This window comes from Emydura macquarii, unplaced genomic scaffold (genome assembly GCF_026122565.2).
Source record: "Emydura macquarii macquarii isolate MOO-44397 ecotype Brisbane River unplaced genomic scaffold, CSIRO-AGI_Emac_v2 contig_3240, whole genome shotgun sequence".
NCBI classification, from domain to species: domain Eukaryota; kingdom Metazoa; phylum Chordata; order Testudines; family Chelidae; genus Emydura; species Emydura macquarii.
The window spans coordinates 4,415,255-4,440,113 of NW_027133377.1; the positions used below are offsets into that span (position 1 = coordinate 4,415,255).

The 24,859-nt window shown below is 40.4% G+C and overlaps 1 protein-coding gene across 1 annotated transcript in view; it reads left to right on the top strand.

Moving 5' to 3' along the window:
- Positions 1–24,859, top strand: part of DCDC1 (doublecortin domain containing 1) — a 383,998-nt gene that overhangs the window by 308,219 nt on the left and 50,920 nt on the right. Inside the window, exons 21-26 of the mRNA XM_067532113.1 lie at positions 5,235–5,358; positions 10,311–10,492; positions 14,318–14,428; positions 15,496–15,595; positions 17,377–17,512; positions 19,200–19,359. Coding sequence (XP_067388214.1) covers positions 5,235–5,358; positions 10,311–10,492; positions 14,318–14,428; positions 15,496–15,595; positions 17,377–17,512; positions 19,200–19,359 — 813 coding nt within the window. The remainder of the gene's footprint in view (positions 1–5,234; positions 5,359–10,310; positions 10,493–14,317; positions 14,429–15,495; positions 15,596–17,376; positions 17,513–19,199; positions 19,360–24,859) is intronic.

Sequence of the window (24,859 nt, forward strand, 5' to 3'; positions counted from 1 at the left end):
ATATCCCTATCAATTTAAGTAGGACTGCTTGCAGAATGTGGCACTACTTGGCATAAATAAGTGTAGCAGAATCTGGCCCTATACACTATGTGTTATAAGAGAGAGGTTAAAGGGCCAAGATAGCAGAAATTTGTCTTGTAAGTGTTCTGATTTTAGAATGCAGTTTTTAATGTTTTATTACAGTAGTTCCCAAGCTTTTTTCCCCAAGTACCCCTTTGGCATCTTACTAAGTGTCCCAGACTCCTTTCATTTCTGATAATATCAGAATATCCCCCTGAGCATGGGAACTTCCCCGCTAGCATGACTTCTCATGCATGGTGCATGCAAGGTCACTCTGTCTGGAGGACTCCATTTTGAGAACAAAATGATATCCTCCACGTGGCAAAAGTGCCAGAACCCTTTTTGGTACATTCCAGTCCTGACTTAAGGGAATGACCCCTGCCAAAACCACAGTGGACTCCCAGACACCGGGGGACCCTACTTGGAAACCACCGGTTTATTATATATCACAATACAAAACATATGTATTATTCAAAAAACGTTATCACTGTAATACACATGCCTTAGTATACTGAGTAACTGACACAGTTAGAGCTAGCTGCACCTCTTTCCCTTTCTTGTTCCTGTACGTTTTTCCTTTTAAACCTGCTATTAAACTCTAGGCAGGATTTCTGGAAAATGCACCATGATACCAATGATATAGCTGACAAACATCAATGATATTTTCATCCTCTGGACAGAACACCTAAACCCCCTCATAGATTTCCTCCACAACTTCAACAACCACTACCTATCCATCAAACTCTCTAGAACACTCCCACACAAGCATCAACTTCCCGGACACCACAAGCAGCTTTGACAATGGAATAGACAACTATATATAAGAAACCCCCAGATCACCACCCTTACCTTCACTGATTCAGTAACCACCTCAAGCACACCAAGCAATCTGTTGTCTTTAGCCGGGCACTCAGATACCACAAAATATGCCCTGAGGAGAAAGTTCAAGATACATACTTTAACACACTTAAAGCTGCCTTCACCAAACAAAGACTCTCCACTGGAGAAGTAAATCACATCATGGAACAGGCCACCCAAATATCCTGAGAGAACCTGCTTAAATATAGAAAAAAGCTCCTCCACTGACCACACACCCCCAGTTGTCAAATATCAGCCCACACTGGAACCTATATAGGGTATCATCAAACAATCACTACCCATATTTGATGGGGACCACATCCTGAAAAAAATCTTTCCCTATCCTGCTCTTTTGGCATTCAAACAGCCCCCCAATCTCCCTGAGCACAGAAGCAAGCCCCCGATACACCAGGACACACCAACTCAAAGTGGCACTGGACTGCATCAGAACAGCAGATGCACAACCTGCAGACATATCTCCATTGTTGCAATGATCCACAACACACCCCACAACACATCTTTCAAGATCCAGGGGTTATACACATGCCTATCACAACATGTGGTGTACCTCATCCGATGTACTAAGTGCCCCAACAACAATGATGTGAGTAAAACCAGACAATCACTATGCTCTTGGATGAACTCACATAGAAAAGTGATAAAAAACCAAAAACACCGTGTTACCTCTGGGCGAACACTTTTTACAAAATGGTCACTCCATATTTGACCTCTCAGTCCTCATCCTCAAAGGAACCTTTCACAGCACCTTCAAAAGACGAGCCTGGGAATTTAAATTCATAACTTTGCTAGACACTAAAGATTCTGGACTCAGTAGAGGTACAAATATTATGTCTCTTTACAACAATCTGTAACCCACTAACCCTCTATTGTTCTGTGACTGCAGAGGTGTTAATGGGCCACTTCATTTTGAATAGTCCCTTACAACGTGATAACTCTTATGTTTAACAATCTCTTCCAGATGTGACACTCTGATATTCTTTCCTAGACCTGAAGAAATCTGTGTAGTTCAAAAGCTAGTTTCTTTCACTCACAGAAGTTGGTCCAATAAAATATATTACCTCACCCACCTTGTTTCTCTCCTCAACCAATATCTTAATACAGTAAACATCCGAATAACCAGGTTAACATAAAGTATTCCTAAATTATTAACAGAGGATCTTCATATCCATCACACTAACATCTACAGTATGTTATTTAGTAAATTGTGTACATAGTCTGTGGAAAATCTCCAAATATGCACAATACAAGCTTAAACACATATGCTCTACACTAAAATTTGGTGCGCCTGAGTCTCAGTTGCCCTTCACATTCTGTAGTCATTTAAACCAGTGCGAAGTGGGTGTGAAGCTCCACTATTAGGATTTGGTGTCATTTTATAGCCACTTGACACTGAAGTTAATGACTATACAAGGTGCAAGGCAATGGTGAGTCTGGCCCAGTACATATTTTTTCATATGCTATATATATTGTATGCACAATATAAACTCTACTCCCTTGAGAGTACGTATGGTACGTATGGTATTGAACTAAGGTCACTTCTCTAATCATTCTTGTCTATTTCTATGACAAATTAATTTCTTAAAGATTCGGCTTTTGTGTATTTCTTAACTGGTGCCTGTGATGGGATGAACCAACCCCACCCTGGCCCAGAGAGAGTTAATGATGCACTGCAGGCTGAGGAGGCCATGCCCCTCCACTTCTACTGGGTGTGCTAAATTTGGAGGCCAGGTATAAAAGGAAGCCACCCAGATCAGTCTAGGCTGGCTGCTGAAGAGGAAGGGCACAGACCACCAGCTCCCCAGGGAGCTGCTGCGGACTCCGACCTGGAGCTAAGCCCCAGGCAGATTTCAGGTTGGTGGATGAACCCAAGGAAGGGACCAAGCCACCAGGAGCAGCACTGGCTGTAGACCGTGGAGGCCTCAGGGCATCATGGATCAGCATCATGGAAGACAGAGTAGGAAGTAGCTATGGGGACTTAAACGGTGCTATGGTGGGAGAATCAGGGAACTGGTCAGTTTGTTTTGGGAGGATCCCCGCTGACTCAGTGGTGAGTACTCCTCTGACCCCAGCCCAGGATGCTGGCAGTTGCAGAAGCAGGGAGGCCCCGAGCCCCCGTACCCTGGGGGCCACTTAGGTGGCATCTCACTCCCTCAATATGCCAATAAGCCACATTACCCCACAGAGGCGGGTGGCTTTAGTGACTCTGGACCTTAGGCTGCGCTGCCCTGATGGTGAGGCCACTTTAGTAACTCTGGCTACTAGGCCATGCTGCCATATCAACTTTGGCCATTGGGCCATATTACAACGTTTAATATCAGGGTCGCCACAGGGGGACCTAATCAGGGGCTACGCCGCTTTTCCCCACCTTCCCAGTATATGTGACCCAAGGTCCATAACAGGGCATACTAGCCCCACAACAGTATCCTACCCATTTTTGCAGCATCCACATCTCCTACAATGGTTTGCAGACATAATGGACCAAATTCACTCTCCGTGCTCGCTTGTTTCCTAAAACCAAACCCAAAAGAAAAAGGAAAGCTAGACTTGCATTTCCTGAGTGCGTTTTCTGTTATTTCCAATTGCTCTGACTTACAAGCAATAGCCAAGTGTGTGTGTGTGTGTGTGTGTGTGTGTTGGGGGGGGGTGCGGACAGTGGAATGGATTTGGGAATTTAGTCTTTTCTCTGTTTTGGAAAACCAAAATGGGAATAAACAGAGTATATCTGCAAATATTCAGTATTTTTACTCTGAAACTGTACAAGAACTTCAGCTATTTCTGTGCAAAGTATGGTATCATCTAGCTCTTCTGTGGCCAGAGAACATTCGCTCTGCATTGCCACGTTTCCATCTTTGTCATGAAGCTTTGATAAAATATTAAATATGATGGTTATGTAAGTTTCTGTAACAAGTATACATGATCCTCTTATGTTGTTCTTTGAAATTTACTAGCTGAAATTGCTTTTATTATTTTTCTGACATTTCATTTGCAAGGTAATCCAGGGGTACATTTTAATCTCAGTGGCTTTGGTTTTAACCAGCAGTCCCAGTTAAACTAACAGGAGGGCCTGATTCTCATTCTTTTCATTCCTCTAGTTCTTTCTAATGGCTCCTTTTGAAATGTAGAGTCTCTGTGGTGGAGTCCACAGATAAATGATATTCTTCTTGGAAGATGTTTTGGTATTCTGAGAGATACAAATGGGGATTTTAGGAAATCTGCATTACATTACAGAGAAGAAGAGGAACATAATGATGACTCAAAGCCTGTAAGGACTTTCAGAAACTTATGAGAAGCAAGGAAACGTCTTATTGAGTCTGATGCAAACGTCCCCATGCTAAACACAAGTTACCAAGCAAAAAAAGTATATACTTACCTTCAGTTCTAGGGATTCTATTCAGGATGAGTAATCTAGTTTATAAATCCAAATCTGTCATTTTAGTAAATCTGGAATCTGTATAGCAAGTAAGTCAAAGATAGTTTTATGTTAAGATGTCACATATCTATAGTTGGACAATATATTGGATATTATGGCTGCAATTCGGGAAAGCATCTCTATTCAGAAAAGTTATTTAAGCATGTTCTTAAATTTAAGTATATGCATAAATCAAATTGATAGAACCAAAGCACATGTTTGTAGTTAAGCATGTGCTCAAGTCCCTTCTACATTGGGGCCTATATTTATGTATTTATAAATTATTATTCCTTGATTTTCTTTCTCTTTTTAAACGAGCACCAGAACTGCATTACAGTCTGATGCTCGTAAATAGAAGTTAATGGCACTTTAACCTTGCAACTCTCAGCTGCTTCTTATTTTTTTCAGTGTGGCATGTAACCAGGCATAATAGGAAAATTACTGTAATGGTTAACATGATGTGCATTCCATCACTCTCAACATTATTATGTATTGTCAAGGAACGATTCAAAGAGAAGGATCAAAACTCAGATCAGAATTCAAGGCATTGATCCTGCCAGTGAGTGCAATGGCACACACAGTCAGTTGCAGGATCAGGGCCAAGTTTCACTGCTCAGAAACATATCTCGGACTTGGGTCAAATTTGAATGCACCAAGATTTGGGGAAGTTCAGATTGAGAGGTGGATTTCAAACCTCTAAGTTCAGGAGTGTTCTGGATCCAGGGTTTTAGTTTACCCATCCAAAGAGGTTGGATGCTCAAAAACCTATCTGCGGTTTTACTCTGCACCATCTCTGGAGAGGAAGTTGTAATTTGACTGCTCAAGAATTATTCCCATTTGGAAGTGTAATTATAAAGAAAGAGTTTCAATTTCATTTGTTTTTCAGATGGGCTATAAAGCATGAAGGGACAACTAAACCAGATCAATGGAAACATTCCAAAGTGGAGAATCCCCTGTGGAACAAGCTGACATACATGTGGCCTGTCCTTCCAAATGGAGAACTTAATGAGGTAATTTCATGCATTCAAAAAATAACACATGCTGCAGTAGTTTGTTTAGTTTCCTAAACATCCACTGAAGCGGAACAGATGTGATGTACTGTCCAAGCTGCCATGCACATTTCACCTTTTGGAAAAGAATAAATGAAAATAGATGCTGGGATTAGTGCAAAAAGTAGAACACTTTAAATAGAACACTGTATCCATGGCAGTGTGCAATTCAATGTTTAACTTTTGATAGAAAAGGTAATTGTTTATTTTCTTTTTGCTTTTATATTTTCATGGTTGATTGTTGCAATATTCACCTTTGAGGCAGACATTAACTGGCAGTAAAAGGGACATTGCGTGCACAAGGCTGAATTTTTCTCATAGAGGTTATTCTTTAGGTCATACTTCAAATCTGCAGTATGTACTTGCCATTTTTTTCTAACTTTAGCTGATTTTATCAGTATTCAGTAATTTTAAATGATAGCAGCATTTTTTGTTTGTTTGATTGTTTTGAAAAACAAATACAGGCCCAATTCTGCCACCTGTAACACGTAACTCAATATGACTAGTTATGGAGTAAGATACTACTCAAAGAGAGTTAGTGTGGCAGAACTGGATGCTACATGAAACAATATTCAGCCATATTGAACCTAGCTACAGCAGATTGTTTTTTATTAACAAAAACAAAACTTCATCAGGAATTGAGTTGAAAGTTGTCTGTTCCTCTAAGGATTGATCTACACTACAGAGTTTTGTTGACAAAAGTCAGCTTTTGGTGGCAAAACAGTGATGTTGTCCACACTACAACGGTCCACCTGTTGACAAAACTCCCCTGCTTTGGCAAGAAAACAAAAGCACCTTGATGAGAGGCATAGAGCTTTTTGAGGCAAACATAGAGTGACAAAGCGTCTGTGTAGATGCTGTGTGCTGTACTATTTGTAATCTGGGAAGTGCCCGCCCACTGCTAAAGGCCCCTCCCCCAGCCTAAGGGGAGGAGTCACTGAGCCCGGGATACAACTGATTACGGGAGACAACTAATGAAAAAAACCAGGAAGGGGTGTGGGGGTCACAGGTTTAAATGAAGGGAACAAGAATGGGACACTGAGAAGAGAACCCCAGACAGCGCCCACTGCCCCTGGAAGGTGTCAAGGGAGCCAGCAGACGCTGCCCAGAGGAACTCTGCCCGGATGTGGGAGTGCACAAGGGAATGGAAGCAGGCCCCACAGTCGCAGAGTGCTCCCACAGCCAACGTCCTCTCTCTGGTCTTGTAGATGGCCATTTTGGCCAGCGCTAGGAGGAGATTGATGAGGAGGTCCCACAACTTTGTGGGGCCATGGATGGGGTGTGCATAGATAAACAGGTGCGGTGAGAAGTGCAGCCAGAACTTCAGCAGGAGGTTCTGGAGGAGCCGAAACAGGGGCTGCAACCTGGCGCACTCGAGATAAATGTGCGCCGGGGTCTCCCTCACGCTGCAATAGGAGCAGGTGTCAGGGTGAGGGGTGAACCACGCCACGTACACGCTCATGCTTATGGCTCCGAGAAGGAGCTGCCAACTGATGTAACTGGGCTCCAGGAGTTATCTCACGATGCCCACCCTGATTGCTCTGCTCACTGTTTTGAACTCTGCTGCACTTCCCTGCATTCCAGCCACACAGGCATGCACCCCTCCCCTTTCAAAGTCCCAGGAAGTTTTGAAATTGTTCAGCTTGGAGAGCTCACACAGCGAAGCATTCCGGCTCCCAGCAGCAAACATCCTCTGCCTGGACTATGGGGGGATGGCAAGGTGGATCATTCTCTTGGGTCTGTGCAGCAACGAGGCTGTGGAAGAACTCCAAGGGAATCAATCCTGCTATCCTACGGCAGGTATGCAGGCAGCGTGGGGGAGGAGGAGAGAGAGAATCATGATGTGCTATGCAGAGCCAGAGAGGGAAGCAGGGGCTGATGTTGGGGTGTCCCCCTCCCCTCCGCCAGTGTACAGGTCTCTGCCGAGCTGGGATGTGGGGGACAGGGACACCAGCTGTCTGTGCACCAACTTTTGCCTCAGGATTGAGTTGCTTCCGGCTGCTGTCTGAACTTGAAGAGACAGCGTGCAGACACACTCACTGTGCCCCAACATACACCCTCCCTCCCTCTCTCTCTCTCTCTCTCTCTCTCTCTCTCTCTCACACACACACACACACACACACTCACTCCCTGTCACACATTCTCCCCCCAAACTCACACACTTCTGTGGGCTTCTTGTGTTTGTGTTCAGCAATGTCAGTTTGGCTAACAGGGCAGTTGAAAAGCAGCTGTCAGTCTAGTAGGAAGCCCATTGAATGATGAGATTCAGAAATCTTCATCATGTGATGCTGTGCCTGCCCCATGAGGCATTTGCAAACCCTTCCCAAAGCACCCTACATGCAATTGCAGTGGGATAGGTACCCACAGTGCACTCTTCCCTGTGTTGTTGCAAGAGCTGGTAGTGTGAATGCACTCCACTGACACAAGGAGCATAGTGAGGATATGCAACAGCAGTTTAATTACATCGGTGGCTGTACGTCCGCGTAACTTGTGTCGACAAAACTCTGTAGTGTAGATAAGGCCTAAGTCAACTTTATCTATCAAGCTGCAGAGTGCTGTTAGCCACCAGTGAGTCTCATAAATTTGGTACAAATGTAATAATATTGACAAAGCTAAAGTTGAAAATTCCATCCTTTCTATTACAAATATATGAAAATGAGGATTTAAATACTAGAATAGCAAAGGGAACTTTGAAGACTGGGGAAGGTATTTATAGATTAAATTATTCAGAACTTTATTAGATTTCAAACAGATTTTTTTTTAAAATTCTTAAGATCTGCAATATCCACAATATTTACCAATCAAAGAATATGGCACCGAAGGCAAAAATAGACATTATAAATAAAAATGTTTCAGTAGTAGAAAATTATATCTAGTGCAGATGTGGGAATAAAAGGAGCTCAATCCATTTTACATAAAAGGTTGAACTGTTTTAATACAGAAGAAATACTGCCTTTCATGACAAAAAGAGAATGAGATGTGGTGAGAATTTTATAGATAGATAGATAGATAGATATATATAGGTGGTGGAACTGGTGAACTATATAAGTTACTAATTCCTGATTCAGTAACACCAAGCAGGTTATGGCAAGGGAAGGGATATTTTTTTTCCTTAAAAAAATAAATTGGATAGGAAATTAAGTACCTAAAAATAGAGATGCAGCATTAAATTGTGAGATCAAGCCCTGAAAAATATGGCATTCCAGCAGCTAAGCTTGTTCTAGCAATATTAACCCGATGCACTGTATTTATGACCTGAAAATGCTTGACTCCTTGCTGCTCTCTCATTGTATCATCTCTGAATTCCTCATCTGGTGGCCCTAATCTCAAATTAATCCAGATAACACTGCCCCTTTCTCAGCTCTTGACCAGTGTTGGATCGTCTGAACCTCCTTCTTCCTCTGGTAATTGATTCAACACCATGATCTCTGGGTCCTATTGCTGCCTGCCACCGCCACTGTTGCCCTCTAATATAATACTGGGGTGATCTCAGATGGGACCCACTGACTACCCTGAGTCTCCTAGGACCCCAAACCCTACATAGTGGAGGGGTGCAGCCACATGCAACCATGGCAGGCTCCTCTGCCAACTCTTTGCAACTGCTAATCAGGCACGAGAGAGGCATCAGGCTGAAGGGGTAGAGTTTATATAACCTCCCCACCTCAGCTGCACAAGGATCAATGGCTTATTGAAGCCCACCAGCTCAGCTGATACTGCCAGTCAAGACAAAGCCTTCCTCCCCGTATACACCTTGGGGTTGTGGCAGCTTAGTACTTTTAGTTCCCTAACATGCTGCATTCAAATTGTGGCCTGTGGCCACTGGGGATCTCCAGACACCAGGCAAGTCACATGGTGCTGGTTCCTCTTCTTTGTTTTTACAGCTCTGTTTCCTCAGGTGTGTAGGCTCTTCTTCATTGGAAAAAAAAGTCTGGCTGTCCCAAGAGGTAACTGGAAACAAAGAAGAGAGACAACCTTAGCCCTTGCACTGTGGCCACTGCCACATAGGATGAGAGGAGACAGGAACACCTCTCAAGTCACCAATGGTCAGTCAGGAGCTGCCCATCAGAGAGAAATCAGGTGTCAGCAAAGGAAATTGAAAGGAATATCCAGGGGAAGAAGGAAGTAGGTAATTGGGCAGCATATTCAGGAGAACAAAGGGGAAAAGGAGGAACAAAACAACATGGGAGGGGGAGATGAAGTGAAGAGCAAAAGGAGACAGTGTGATTAATACATGGTCAAAACACTTATACCTAGACATTTTCCTAATAATACTTTTCCATTTAAGTGTTTGTTTTAATTGTTACAAGGATATTGTGCTATCATAAGTGTGCTTGTAACTGTGACATGAGTGAGATTTTCCATGAGACACTATAGGTCCTGATCCTGAAAAAACTTACATATGTGCTTAATTTAACTACTACAACCTAATGAGACTACTCACAGTAATAAAGTTAAGCATGTTCATAACTGTTTACAAGATCAGGGCCATAGTTATTAAGACATGGTCTATACTGTGGAAAAAATACGAAAACTCCTACTTTGACACAATCCCTCCTTCCCAAACTACAGAGAATGAGTATATTTGGTCATTCATGTCTGAGGTTTATTATATACTGATAAAGAGCATCTGAGTCAGACTATTGACAGTCTTCAGCACTCTTACTCCCTTTCTTTGTTCCATTTGAGAACTCTGGGGATCAAGTGCTTTTGGAAATATTTCATTTTGTCTGTCTCTCCAACTGACTAGGTGCTTATATCTCTCAGCCATCACTGTGCTACCTTAACTTTGCCAAGGGTTAACTTTAAAAACATTACAATGGTTTGTGTAACAAGATAAAAACCAAAATAAGAAATACAATTACTTGATGGACCACATGTATTAAACTCAATTTATTTTGTTTTTTTATTAAAAGGATTTTGACTGGCCAATTGAGGGGTTGCTGGTTCCAAACAGTCCTTCACTTAAGAAACCATCTGGCAAGAAATCAGATTGGTATATGCCTGTAAGACTGAGGGCTTTGCACAATGGAGACAGGGACAAAAGCAGGGCTATCACCATCGTTGGATCTGATGTTACAAATATGCTAAACAGACAGTAAGGAAATAGCAATTTATTTTAGTAATGTCATAAACTAAATAATTTCTTAAGACATATGATTCTCCTTAACTTGCATATATCCCCATTTAGAATAACTTTACAATATATTACTAATAATTTAACCAGGAATTTATTCAAAAGTTACAGTACTGTCTCCCAAAACAACTACTTTTCTAACTTTGAAAGAGTAAAGAAAAAAATTCACACACTATTAATTAATTCAGACTAATTTATGCTCTGAATTCTTCTTTGATGAATAATAGCCTATTTATGTGTGAGCTTAAATTGTCAAAGGCCTGCTTGCCCAAGGTCTGTTGCTGACAGTACATTATGCTGCTGTGCCAAGAGACTCAAGTTCATTAGCAGCTTCTTTTTCTTGAATCCAGAGCCTAAGATTGAGCTGATACATTCCTTACTGAGAAGGTGCAAGCCATACTGCTCTTTTAGGAACTCCTGCTTTCTGACTGACCAGGTAGTACTGTTTAAAATCATGGAGATCAAAATCCTCTATTTGGCCAGGGAATCAGTAGGTTATGGAAAGTGGCACAGTGAGATCTCCACCTCAACACACTAACAGATGTGAGCCTCTGCTTGTGTTCATTGACATAGGTTCATTGACTTCAGAAGAGTTACAATGAGTGACACCAGCTGAAAATCTGGCTCAATGTGTGTCTATCCTGCTCCAGTAAAACCAGTTCTAGGAATGGCAGAGGCTAGCTCAAGCTTCTTACCCATGAAATCTTTAACCTCTCCATTTCAACAGGTACCAGGACATCCACTATGAAAGTATTTTTACTGTGTTGACATAGATTAGCTTAGAAATTAACTTAAACCTTCAATGCATTTCATATAGAATAGGCTCCTGAACAATGAGATTTGAAGCAGTAACCTAGAAATTAAAGGCTGTGTTTCCCTTTCCCAATCTTCTAGAAAAACAAACCACCCTTGTCTTGCCATCTTGATTAAAGTTAAGACCAAGACCACATGATGGTGGTTCTATGCAAGTAGTAGTGAGAATGAATAGATGGAGGTCCATAATGAAGGATTTTCTCTTGATCATCATTGGAGTTGAACCAGGAACGGGAGAGGAAATTTGAAAGCGTGGGGGAATATAGATAAAAATGTCTGGGGGAAAATAACTATTTTATCATGAGAAAATTACCCTTGTTGACATTTACTTTGTCATGAAACAATTAATTCTCTGACATAGCAAGTGTTCTCATGATGACAACATCTTTGTTGGATGTAGTTGTATAAGTCTCATGTTGTTGAAATCTGCAGCCAGCTATTCAAATTATTGTTTAGCATTGAAATAGTTATTTTAAAATGTTCATTAGGAAAATATTGAAAAAATATCTTTGCTTTCTAATAGGTATATGAATAAAATGTTTTGAAACAATAAAAATTATATTTGGTAAAAACACAATTTTTATTTTAATTTCATATGACAAAAGGATAGTAATTCATAGCTCATTGAAAAGCTTTGATAAAAAGAATAAGTTAAATACATTGTTTCTCTTATTGTTAGCAGAGATGTTACCTTTTGACCTTTCTTTTGAGGTTTTTAGAATATTTGATGCTTCTGATAATAGTTTAATATTATTTTCTTCACATTGATTAAATATAGTTCACACATCACTGAACAATGAGTAATATTCACATAGACTGTCCACTGAGTTGCCTGCAAAAATGATAAAGTAAAAAATTAATTTTCAAAGTAGAGTCATGCCTGAAATTGAAATCTTTGATGCATACATTTCATAATTAGTTCATTCTGCTATATCTAAAATGTGAGTATAGTGCTCTTAAAATAATTCAGATCTTTTTTACATAGAAAGTTTATGAATAGTCCTAAATTTCTTTTTTATTTTTTTACCCTTTCTGTAATCATCTCTGAAGCGCTACGAAAGTGCTTATTTTTTAAGTTGTTGAATTAGGTCATTTGAAATAGAAAGACTTTTTTCTCTTAACTGTTGTCATCACAACCATTAAAGTCAATGGGATTACTCACATGTTGAGGGTTAAGTATGTTGGGGCCCTGTTCACCACACAGTATATTATTGTCATTCTTATGCTCTTGTCTTAGGTGGTCCTTCCCTCATAAGGCAATGATACTAGATCATGGGTCATTCTTATTTTGAACTACTAGATGCTTTGCCAAATGCTAACATTTGCCAAATGCTAATGTTTTTAAATTATGGCAACATTTTGCCCAATGTAAAGTATTAAAACTTTGCTTTAAATAATTTTGAACATCTCATTTAACCCATAGAACACTGCGAAAAAATTTACACATCCTTGGAGTTCTACACTAAGGGAATAGAACTGAGAAGCCAGACTCCAGTCTTTGCCTCATCTCCCTTCAATTGCTCTGTGACAAGCACCAAAAGACATAACTTTCCCCAAGTAGGCAGAGAGACTCATGCTTCCCACCCATTTCTTTCTGCCATCTCACTTTACCTTCTTCATTATCACTTCAGGCCTGACCTAACATGCCTCCCTCCCTACCTTTCCCCCACCGGTTCCCACCTTGAGAGTGGAGTCAGGAACTTAGGAGGCTGGAAAAATGTTGGATAAGACAAGCTGCGGAAGGATATAGTTTCCAACAGGGGGAAACAGATCAAGATTAGCTCTTTCTAAGATTCCTGGCCTGCCTTGCCTTTCAGCAGCCAGAGACTTCCCTCCTCCTCAGACTATTTCTTCCTAGTCAAACCGGAAATCTAAACTTCTATTAATTAATTAGTGTCCTCAAGGTTTGCCACTAGGTTTGCTCACATCAATAGATAACTCATGCTGTTAGGTGATCTGACATATATAAATGTTAGAAATACTGTGTGTAAACAATGGATGGAAGCAAAGAATGAAGCCTTATATTTTGGCAAATTGCCATGTACAACTATGGCAATGTATAAATAATAATATTGCCTTGTATTTCAGCCTTAACTGAATTTCATCGATTCTGTGCATTTATTCTGAATCAAACACACTATTAGTTAACCATAGATTCTGTGGCTGAATAAATCTAAGTCTAACTATTTTAAGAGTGAGCTGTAATATGAGTTGCCCTCCTGCTGAGGAGCCTCCATTTGTTGGAAAATGACCCAAATTACTTTTATTGATTGGCTGTTTCTCTGTGATATGGCTAAGCTTATAGTATTCATGTACACACACCTATACAATAGACTCTATTATTTACATTGTTTACCTGTTTACAGTGGGCTGAATCTAGTTAATGACTTCCAAATAAAATGCTGTCTAATCCTTTTGGGGTTTGTTGTTATTCCCATTTATGAAGAATTTAGGGCATAAATCCCCATGAAATGAGAACAGATCATATTAAACATATTGGGATGAAAAAGGGATTTCACGCAATAAAATACTAAATTAGCACTTCAGTTTAGGGTAGATTTTGATCTCAGATACACCAGTGTTAATTTGTAGTAACTTTGCTCATGTTCAGTTTTACATTATTGTAATGGAGACTGGATTTGGGATCCTAAAGTTAACCTTTGCTTATAAATCATTAATATTGTACTCTCACAAATTCAAATGCCCTCAGATTCTAGTTTGCAGTATAGCTTTACATTTGGTTGCAAACCATGTATAAAAAATCCAGTTTTCTCAAATGTGTGACTAAGTTCATTGTAAAACTTGTCAAATTAGATACGTGGGGATGGTTTTTATTTTTGCATGTAGAGTGCTCCTGACCTGAAAAATGCACAAGTGGGTCTTTTAACACTTTTGAGTCTAATGATCAGTTTGCACTTTCATAACTGATAGTTTGCACACTGTGCCAATTAAAACTGTATTCATTTGCTTTAGAAATATTCATCCAGAAAAGAACCAGAAAACAAAGGAGAACCAGAAAACACATCCCGATGAATACCCTGGAATGGAAATATACAAGATAGAATTTCAGCACTTTTTGGACAGGTAAACATTCAAATGCATATATTCTTTTCCATTAGTATACTATATCCCAGTCATACTTTAGAAAAGTTACACTTGAAATGGATTCGGCCTACTGCAAATACATTTTATAAATGAAATGAATTCCAGATAATTTTCTATGAAATCTATCATATGAGCCACAATAACTCCTTGTTATTTGTATTTAAAACTTGTAAATGTGCATTTTTTAGGTAAAAAATTAAGCAATCCCATGTAGACTTTTTGAGTATGATATTATCAATTTCTGTTCAGAGGACTGATCATGTCCCAACCCTCATTGTTTATATCTGTAGTTATATCCCACAACCTACTCAGATAATGAGTAGTGGCACTATTGTAGTTCACTTTAAGATCATCTAATACAATTGCTTCACGTGTTTTCATTCATATAATTTTATTTCTAAATAATCTCTATAAAAGCTAATGGATACAGTGGTTTTCATTAAAGGTGACAACACATCATTTAAAAAAAAACAGTAGTAGTAGGCACATAAGCCCTAGTGTAGGAAAATGCTTACATCCATCCCTGTTCAGGACTGCATTTAAGTATATGCTTAAGAGCCAAAGCCCATTCAAGACAACAGTAGTGTTCTCGTTGACTTGGATTTTGAATCAGGCTTGTGCAGTATAAAGGAGAGATGTTAGTTGAAAATATAAAAAATACATTTTATGTTGCCATTTTAAAGGAAAAATTAAAGCAAGATTTGTTGGAATATATTCTTACCTCATACTGCAATGCTTCAATATGATACACCTATTATAGATAGCAGGAATTTGGTAGCAAATGTCATCAGGTTGAGCACTTCCCTCATTATCCAATGACTAAGTCAGCTAAAAGTACCTAAATTCTAAAAGTGCTAAGCTTAGTGTCAGTACTTAACAATATGCTTAGTAACAAGTTTTTACATTTGTAAATATTCTTTATAACTGAATAATTTTAAAAAGATGTCTACAGAATTTGAATGATTGTAGTGTCTGTACTGTAATGTTCCCATATCCAGCATATGTTGAAAATTGTGGAAGAGTATGTCTGTTTTCCATTATTAAAGGTGTACTGCGATGTTGAATTTACCCACTGCTGCTCGAAGATTATTCACTGAAAAAGGCATGGAACTCTTTCTTTTGAAAGACCTTGAGAGAGATCAGCTGGTAAGAAAGATTTTAGAAGAAGGCAACTCAAAGTAATAATATTAATTCAGAATGCTGTGTTCCTGTACAGTTGGGACACTATCTTACATTAACTCTTTGTTCGCCTGTTCTATAGCATACAGTGGGCCCAGTGCAGCAGCATTTGAATCAATGGTTGACTTTACTCACTTATTTCTCCCCTTCTCCATTCATTAAGACATCATCACCACTTATGGATTAATAAACAACTATTAAACAATTATCTCACTTTCTAAACAAATGAAAGTAATTCATGCAGGCAAAAATACAGAAACCACAACCTCATTTCCCAAAAACATACCTTTGTTATACCATATGAGATTATTGCCATTCTGACCAATGTCTGTTCATATTGTCTCTGGACCTGCAAGTCAAAAGACTGGCTTTTACTTAAGAGTGTTACCTGGGTTTTATATTGGAGTGTTTCCATTTTCAAAACACTTTTTAATGGGAAAACCAAAGTAGCACAGCACCTTGCAGGATGGGATCTTCAGATGCATCATTATATGGTCAAGTCGGTAGCTTTCTACCCCATTTGACTGTTTGATCCTGACTTCTATTGGATTCATGTTTTTTAAATTATATTTAAAATAATGTTACTGATTTTTCATTTTAATTGGATGTAGTTATCAGAATCTCCTCTATATTTTAGACAGTTTTCTAATATTTCTAAACTAGGAAAATTCTAGGTAAAACTCCCTTTGACTTCAATGCCAGAATTTCATCCTAGGTCTTAAATGTGAAAGGGGATCTGCACACATGAACTTCTGCACCTGTGCTGACTCCTGTAGGTGCGAGGGTCAGTATTAGCAGATCCTGATGAAAAACCGGGACCATAGTTTGCTTAATAAAATGATGCGCCTGTCAGTGAAATACCATTAAAATGGCAGTTTCCTTTAAGAAGAGTTCCAGGGGGTAGCCATGTTAGTCTGTATACAGCAAAAACAACGAGAGTTCTGTGGCACTTTAAAGACTAACTAATTTAATTTTAGCAGGCATAAGCTTTTGTGAGGCTCAGCTCACTTCGTCAGATGCAGAGGTAGAAATGAGAAACATAGGTTTCTGCATCTGACAAAGTGAGCTGAGCCTCATGAAAGCTTATGCCTGCTAAAATTAAATTAGTTAGTCTTTAAAGTGCCACAGAACTCTCGTTGAGTTTCCTTTAAAACACCCAACAGACCTAAGCAGTGAATGCAGATTCTGAAATAGGGCCAGGGATTTCTGAAAACTGCTTTGAAATTGTCTTTTCTTGGTCTGTGTGTGTGTGTATGTGCAGAGAGAGAGACAGAGAGGGAGAGTCAATTAGGTGTCTAAGGTAGAATAATTAAGCACTAGTGGTTTCCTGTCTGTCCACAGTTCCATATGGGAGTTCCTTGACTTGAACATACACTATAAATTCATCTGTACAGACAAGTTTAATATGTCTTTTAAACTTGAAAGCATAATTTTGAATTTGAAAGCAACATCTTGTTTTAAGACATCTTGTTTTTAAAACATCTTGTTTTTAAGACAAATTGTTCTCTCCTTTTTATTTCCACATTTAATGCAAAAGAACTACTTCTCAATCACCTGGATTCTTGACTGTTAGATTTCATTGATATTTTTCTGTATTATTAATATTATTTCATTTTTATTATGGGAACCAGATAAGTGAGCTGATGTTAGCGTGTTTTCACAGTCATAATTGTATTGTGTATTGAACAGAGTATTTGATATCACTGCATGTGAATATGAAGCTAATAAATAAGTTGCCTTTGTTACAGATATACGTGTCATGTGGAGAACCATGGATTGATCCACACTTGACTGTGGCTCAGCATAAAAAACGTGTCCTACTCAATAATTTAGCATCAGATATATCTGCAATTCGTGCCTATTGTATCATGCGTAACCCTGAAAGTAAGCACTTAGTTATTGTAGTTCATTACTGCATTTGGGGATTGTTGTCTCAATGTGTCCTCATAATATTTTTGGGGAAATAGCTGCTTTTGTATGAAAATGTATGAGTGTTAAAATCAGTATCGCAGACGTGGATCTCACAGCAACCTACAAACATTAAATAAGAAAGTAGTATTGTGCCCATTTTAGAAATGGGTAAATTGAGGTAAAATGAGGATAAATGGTTTGTGTAAGGTCGCACAGCAAGTCAGTGGCACAGCCAAGATTAGAATCCAGAAGTCCTGTATTCCCCAACCTCAATTCTAAATACTAACAGTACACTCTCAGAATAATCACCTATAGAGAGAGATAAGGATAATTTTACTAATCCTTTCTGGCCTCTCCAATGCTGGAACTATTGGTTGGATCACTACCAATAAAAGTAGTCTTTCTCCCACTCTGCTTACAAATATTGAGGCTCTCCTGCCCATCAGTGATTTAATCTTTCTTTTCTAAGTATCTAGTCATGTAAACCAATGTTTTGTGCAGTAGTCTCCATATTTGGCACATGTATTTGTACTTTCCATCTCATTTGATTGCCAGTGTTTATGTAGGATATCCAGGTTGTGTGGATATTAACTTCCCCTGTAGGCATGATCTGCTGCATGGTTGTGATTGTCTGGGATGTGTACTTGTTTCTGTTGTTTCTGAGTTTGGATATTAGCAAAGCTTTGAAAATTGTGTGTTGCTGCAAGAAGTAGATCACCTTTGGTGGGGTTAAATTGCAGGAGGTGGTAGTTCACTCCCAACTATTGGGAATCAGGGAGCTTGGACAATATACTTACCATGCCATGCCATTAAGGGTTGGATCCAAAGGAACTCTCATATCTGCACAAGGGATTTAGAGGTATCCCATGGATAGGATTACAGCCCGAAGACAAGCTTTCAATTATGGAGAGACACACCCTCAGCTGCTGTAGCTAATGAGGTCAAACCCAAGTATAAAGAGGGAGGAAGAGGTAGCAAGGGGTAGAAGAGGTTGAGACTTTAAGGAAGCAATAAAACCTGTCAGAGAAGCTTGCACCAGGCTGCTTCTGAGAGACTTATAAACCCCTGGAGACACAAGGAGAATAGGCAGAGATGAAACCCATGAGAACTAAGGGCTTTTTGACTCATTTATGTTATATTTATGTTCTTTTCCTTTTTTTGTTGATTTGATTTAATTTAATCCATTGCTGCCTGGGCCCATGGCAGACTTAGGCCACTCAAACTGGGACTTTGCACAAGGTGGTGCCCATCACCGTTGACAGCCAGATTCAGGACTCACAGTGGTGTAAATTGGAAGTAATTCCATTGATAATAGAGGCTTTACTTTGGATTGACACTAGTGTAGGATCAGAAGCGGGCTTTCAGAATTTGGCCAAAAGAGAAAAGATATTCAAAAGAAAATATTAGAAAGTTAGCTGTCTGGAAACATATGTTAAATTGGTAAGAAAATTCAACATTCTTAAACCATGGTTGAATTTCATTGATATTTAAATATTTTTTTCAAGTGTTGTTAATACAAACAAAACAAAAACCCCTACAAAATATAAGCTCCATTCCTTTCAGTTATGCTAACATGCTGGCTAGTCTTTGTGATTAGATTTATAATAGTGTAAATATACAGTATTTAGCAGCAAATGTCTTTATGTAAACTTGTATTTAGTTCTAGTTTTAGCAGTAAGGAGTAATATTGCTGCGGGAGCCAGACTTTTTGTGGATAGATGTATTGTCGCTTCTGAAGAAGAAAAACTAACTGAGGAGCTGCAGGAAAATCAAACAGATGGAATTTTTCTGAATATAGAAGATCATTCAGATCTAGACCTGTAAGTAAGCCAAAATATCATCATAACAGCTGTAGTACATAAATGTAAGTATAAGCAGAAATAGATACATAAGATATACTATTGGCAAGGGCTTATAAAATCACTACCATGGTGATGAAAGTGTGCTGTTCATATTTGTAAGTGAGGAACATGCTAGAAAAAAGGACTTTTGTTGAACATCCAAGTTGCAACAGTTTACAAGTTTTCCAATTACTTGCTGATCAAAAAAACCACCACTGAACAGGTGCAAACTGGCAATGATATTGGCATTGTTTGTAACTGTTGTGTGCCTTCCCAACATGTGAAATTGTTAGTGCCTGTGTTAGTCAGATCTATTAGAAGGTACAGACAGAAACTGGGAAGAATGAAATAAGGTATGAGTTGGAGCCAGGAGTGGAGAGGACAGCAGGAGAGCAAGATAAAGAACAAAAGAATGTGGTGGTAAATATATATGCTAAGGAGTTCAATGGAAGACAAATAACAGAAGGATAAATACACTGAACAGTGGTAAGATGATGGAAGAAACTTGCAATATATCCCAGATTTTAGCTTCAGAAATGCTGTCACCTCTGAAATCAACTTAATTTGGACAGTATAGTGTCCAGTGAGGTGTCCATATGTATGGATTCAAAGGCAGAATTTCAAACATGGGTGCCTGAGTTCATGTACTAGGGGCTGCATCCTCAACTGCACTGAGCTCCAACTTGGGGCAGCTGAGTGGAGTATGGCAAAGATGAATTGGCTCCAACCAGCTCCTAGCACAAGTTTGGGCAGCCTAAGACCTAGTCTATACTACAGAGTTAGGGTAATGTAAGTCACCTTGCATCAATGTATTTGTGCATGCGTTTACATTAAAATGTATCTCTTGCCGATGTAAGATCCCATTACGGAGAAGCAGTAAAACCACCTCCCCAAATGGTGTGGAGCCATGGTCGACCTACTAAGGCTGACGTGAGTTTAGATGCTGCATGACCTGTATTGACTCTAACAGTCCTCCAGTGGCTGTCCCACAATGACCCATTCACAGTGACAGTGATCATTTTGGTCACAATTGTAAATTCCACTGCTCAGGGCTTATGGAAACTGGAGGCCCCCACACTCTTTTAAAGCCCCCTGCATATTTTGAAATGCTTTTGCATGATTGCCCACCATTGCAAGCAAACCAGGCAGCTCTTTCTTGTATGCAACTGCTCACCTGACGATGCTAGCTCAACGCACAGCAGCCTGGAGAGACAGGAGGTGTTGTATCTCCTGGCCTGTGAAGAGAAGAGGCTGTACAGGCATAGCTACAGACCAGCCATAGAAATGTGGACATCTATGAAAAGATTCCATGGGGAATGGAGGCTAAGTGGTAAAACAGGGATCAGCAGCAATGCCATGTGATAGCAAAGGCACTTCACTGGGCAATATCACAAGACCAAGGATCTGGTCCTGGCTGCAGACCTGCTGCTTCTACAGTAGTGCATGCTGTACTTGGTAGAACCTCCTCCAACACCCTGCAGACCATGCAGATATCTGGGAGGAGCCTGAAACAGAGACCCCTGTTGTGAACAGATAGGAAGAGGAGGATGTGAGGGAGACACGTTAGGGGCTCCAGCCATGCCACAAGTGAGGTCCTGTTCGAGACTCCACCACAGTTTAGCCAATCTCACCAACCAAGCATAGATGAGCCTGATGAAAGGGAAGAAACTTTGGGTAAGTGTGTGCATGCATTTTTCCTTACAATGTTTAAATTTAAAGATGGTGCCCAGTCCATCCCCAAGTTAACAAGACACAGATATTGATTTTAATTGCTTTATGTTTACAAGAAGAGATAGTGGTACAACAAACAGAGGTAGAGTTGGCATCTGCTTTTCATTCCCCTGTTGGGTTAAGCAGTTTGGATATGGGGGGATGAGGTGTGAAGGGATGCAGAGCAGTTTGTTTATGTACATAGGGATGTCCCTTTTATCCTGTGAGATCTCAAATACAATTTTCATACAGATACTCTGCAGTCCTCTCTTGAAGGTTTCTAGGGATGCCTGCATTACACTTTCTCTTCAGTAGATCACTTTCCCATGCCACTGTGCAAAGAGTACTGCAATGGTGCCAGCCGAGAACAGGCTAGCAGTCTATGGTCCTGGTCAACTTTGGAAAGCTAGTAGTAGCTCAGTTCTCTGTGCCTTTGACCTTCAGGAGCATGAAGTCACCATCACCTGCGGAAAATAGTGCCAGTATTCAGTGCCATTGTCCTCTACTCAGACCTGTGGAATAGGGACAGAAATTGTTTTATGCAACCAAAATTCTTTTCTCCCCTACCCCCACCGCCTCACACCAGCAAGCCATGCTCACTGTGGTTTGGGCTGGAGAGTCGTGCTATGCAGAGACACTCCAAAACTGAGGCTATGTCTTCACTGATAGCGGCAAATTCACCACCATCAGATCGACTTATCTGGATCGACTGAGCGGTCAGTGAAGACCCACTCAGTTGATCCAGAAATCGACATATTAAGACCACCTTCTCAAGTGGCATAGCGCTGCATCGATGGGAACGTGGTTCCCATCGGCGCAGTGCAGTGAAGACGGCGCGCAGAACAGAAGCACAGAAGTCGATGGGAGTTACACATGTTTTTTGCGTAATTTGCGAAACTCCAGTCGACTGCCACCAAATCTCCAAGGTAAGTATAGTGTAGTGAAGGGAAGTGAAGTGAAGTGTCAATTTGTCTCTTATTAACAGTTTTCTATGGGAATAAGGGAAGGCAGTTTTGAAACATTTCTTTTCCTTTCTGTTGTGTCTGTAAATCAGTGGTGCATCCATCTGGGTTTTGGTTTTTGTTTAACAGCAGCTGCTGCTGCTGTGGCCTTGAGTGGTGCCCCCTACCCATGCATAGAACACCTGACCCTGATGGTGAGGAGAAAGAAGAGGACTAGGGAGGACATGTTCAGTGAGATCCTGCAAGCCAGTGCTGCACTGGACCACAAACCAAGGACTTGGAGGGCCAACATAGCAGACAGCCTGGAGAAAGTAGGAGCAAGCGGGAGACCCAGAAATCCCAGCAAGAAAAGGAGAAGGAAATTCACCAAGACATAATGGGTGATCTTAGGCAGCAAACCCAAATGCTTTAGACACTGCTACAGGTCCAAAAATCCTGAACTTCCTGGAAACCCTCTCCCCCTCCATGGCAGTAGCTCTCTAACACCCCTCAAAATTCCATGTGCTATCAGTTACCTCTACCATTCCACACTGGGGGACAGTAAGAAAAATCTTAGCTTCATATACACTGTCGCATGAGAATTACAGTTGGTGTATGTGTAGTCATGACGAACTATATACATGCACTAAAATGGTTATTCCCTTTCCAATTTCAAAGTCCCATTCTGTTAATTTATGTTAAAAATCTGTAGAGCTTTGCCTGTTTTTGGGGGGCAGGGGTTGTACTGTGCTTTTTCTGCACTGTTTTTGCCAATCAATACTTATATTTTTGGAAAATAAAACTACCTTTATTAGTTTGTAGTACACATCAGAGTACATCGTACTTGTAAATGTACAGCAAGCACCCCATATTCATAGCCTCAGTAGAACACCCACTCAAATTCATAAATCTACACCAATTTACACAGAAATGTACTACACATTTTCTCGCAGCACCCAGGCTCCAGGCTCAAAGAAGAATCCAGCACAGAACATTATTGTGGCTGACTGGTAAAGTACTCTTTCAAAGCTTCCCTCAATTGCCTAACTCCATGTTGAGTTCTTGTAAGGGCTCCTGTGACTGGCTGTTCAACATCAGCAGCCAGCCTCTCTGCATGCATTGTGGTGGCAGCCTTTCCCTCTTTGACTCACAGCTATTGTGCAGGACATAGCAGGCAGCTATAACTAGTGGATTATTTATTTTACTGAGATACAATCCTGTGATCACCCCGTCCCTTCAGTTTACCAAAAGCATATTCAACAGTCACTCTGCACCTGCCAAGTAGGGAGTTAAATAGTTCCTTGGTGCTGTCGAGATGGCTGGTATATGACTTCATGAGCAATGGGAGCAAAGGGTAGACTGCTCCCCACCCCCAGAATCACAATTGGCATTTCAATATTGCTAATTGTAACTTGCCGCTCAGGGAAAGAATGTCCATGCTTGCAGCTTTCTGAACAGTCCTGTGTTCTTAAAGATGCAAGCATCATTTAGCTGACTAGCCCGCACTGATGTCTGTGAAATATCACCAGTGATCCACCAAGGTTTGCATAACTATAGACTAGTGATCCTTTCTGTTGATGTACTCTGTGGCAAGGTAGGCTGGTGCCAAAATAGGGATGCCTCTCAGGGACCCTATTGCTGCATATCCATCCACTATATCCTGCACATTGCTGAGACTGTTTTCTCCAGCAGGAGATGATTAATGGCACTAAATGCTTGAATGACAGTAGCCCCCACTGTGGCTCTTCCAATTCCCAAATCATTTCCCACTGACGGGTAGCAATCCAGCATTGTAAGCTTGCAGATTGCAATTGCTATTCATTTGTCCACTATCAGTGTCTCTCTCCTTCTGGTCTTCCTGCACTGGAAGGCTGGGTCAAACTTGTCACACAGATCTACAAATGTTCATTGTCTCAAATCTGCGTTAAGATGTAATCCCACCAGTCAGTACTAATTTCTCAGGCCCAGAAGCAATATTCCACAGTTTGCAGCTGCGGTATTTCCTGTGGGTCTGCAAATACAGGAGAACAATGTATCCAATATTTGCAATGGTCATGAGAATAATGCAGAGTTCTGCAGATTCCATGCTTCTGTCAGAGATGGCAGACCCCAAAAGTGCCAAGCAGGTTTGTGAGATTTAAAAAAAAAAGATGTATAAATTATGGGAGATGGATGATATTATGGAATGGAGAAAGTTGCATGCTGGAACTCGATTCCTAACTCCTGGAAATTCCTGGATAACTCATTTCTGTCCCACAAAACATTGTGAAAAGTTCCCAAAAGGCATTGTGTCAGCTGGCAACACATGGCATGCTAGGTTATCTACCCCTGGTCCACTGCACTGTGCATCACCACAAGCATACTTGGTGAATACCTGCAGTGCCAATGCAAGCAGCCAAGTATGCACATGCATGAGCAATATGCAAACTTCAATAGCTGTACACAGATATAATTTGCATCAACCAAAGTTTGTCATGCAGACACGGCCTAAGAGTATAGAATAGCTTGTTCTGCTTGCCGAAAGTCTCTGGAGTACACACTTCATCCGTGACCATGACATACCCCATGCAGAGGAGAGGTGGAAAGGGTGCCATAGAACTGAACACATGAGTTTTGCACCACTGGGCATTTTCCTGTTAGAAGAAGACCCTCCAGTTGTCCCTTCAGGGCAGGATTAAGTCCTCTCTGTGCTGCACTTCATCTGAGCTGAAAGCTGGGCCCTAAAATCTGGGCACTCAAACAAGTGGCCTAATTTTCAGATGTGTATATTGGCTTCCATGGGAATTAAGTGTGCTCAGCACTCTTGAATAGCAGACCTGTTTAACTTT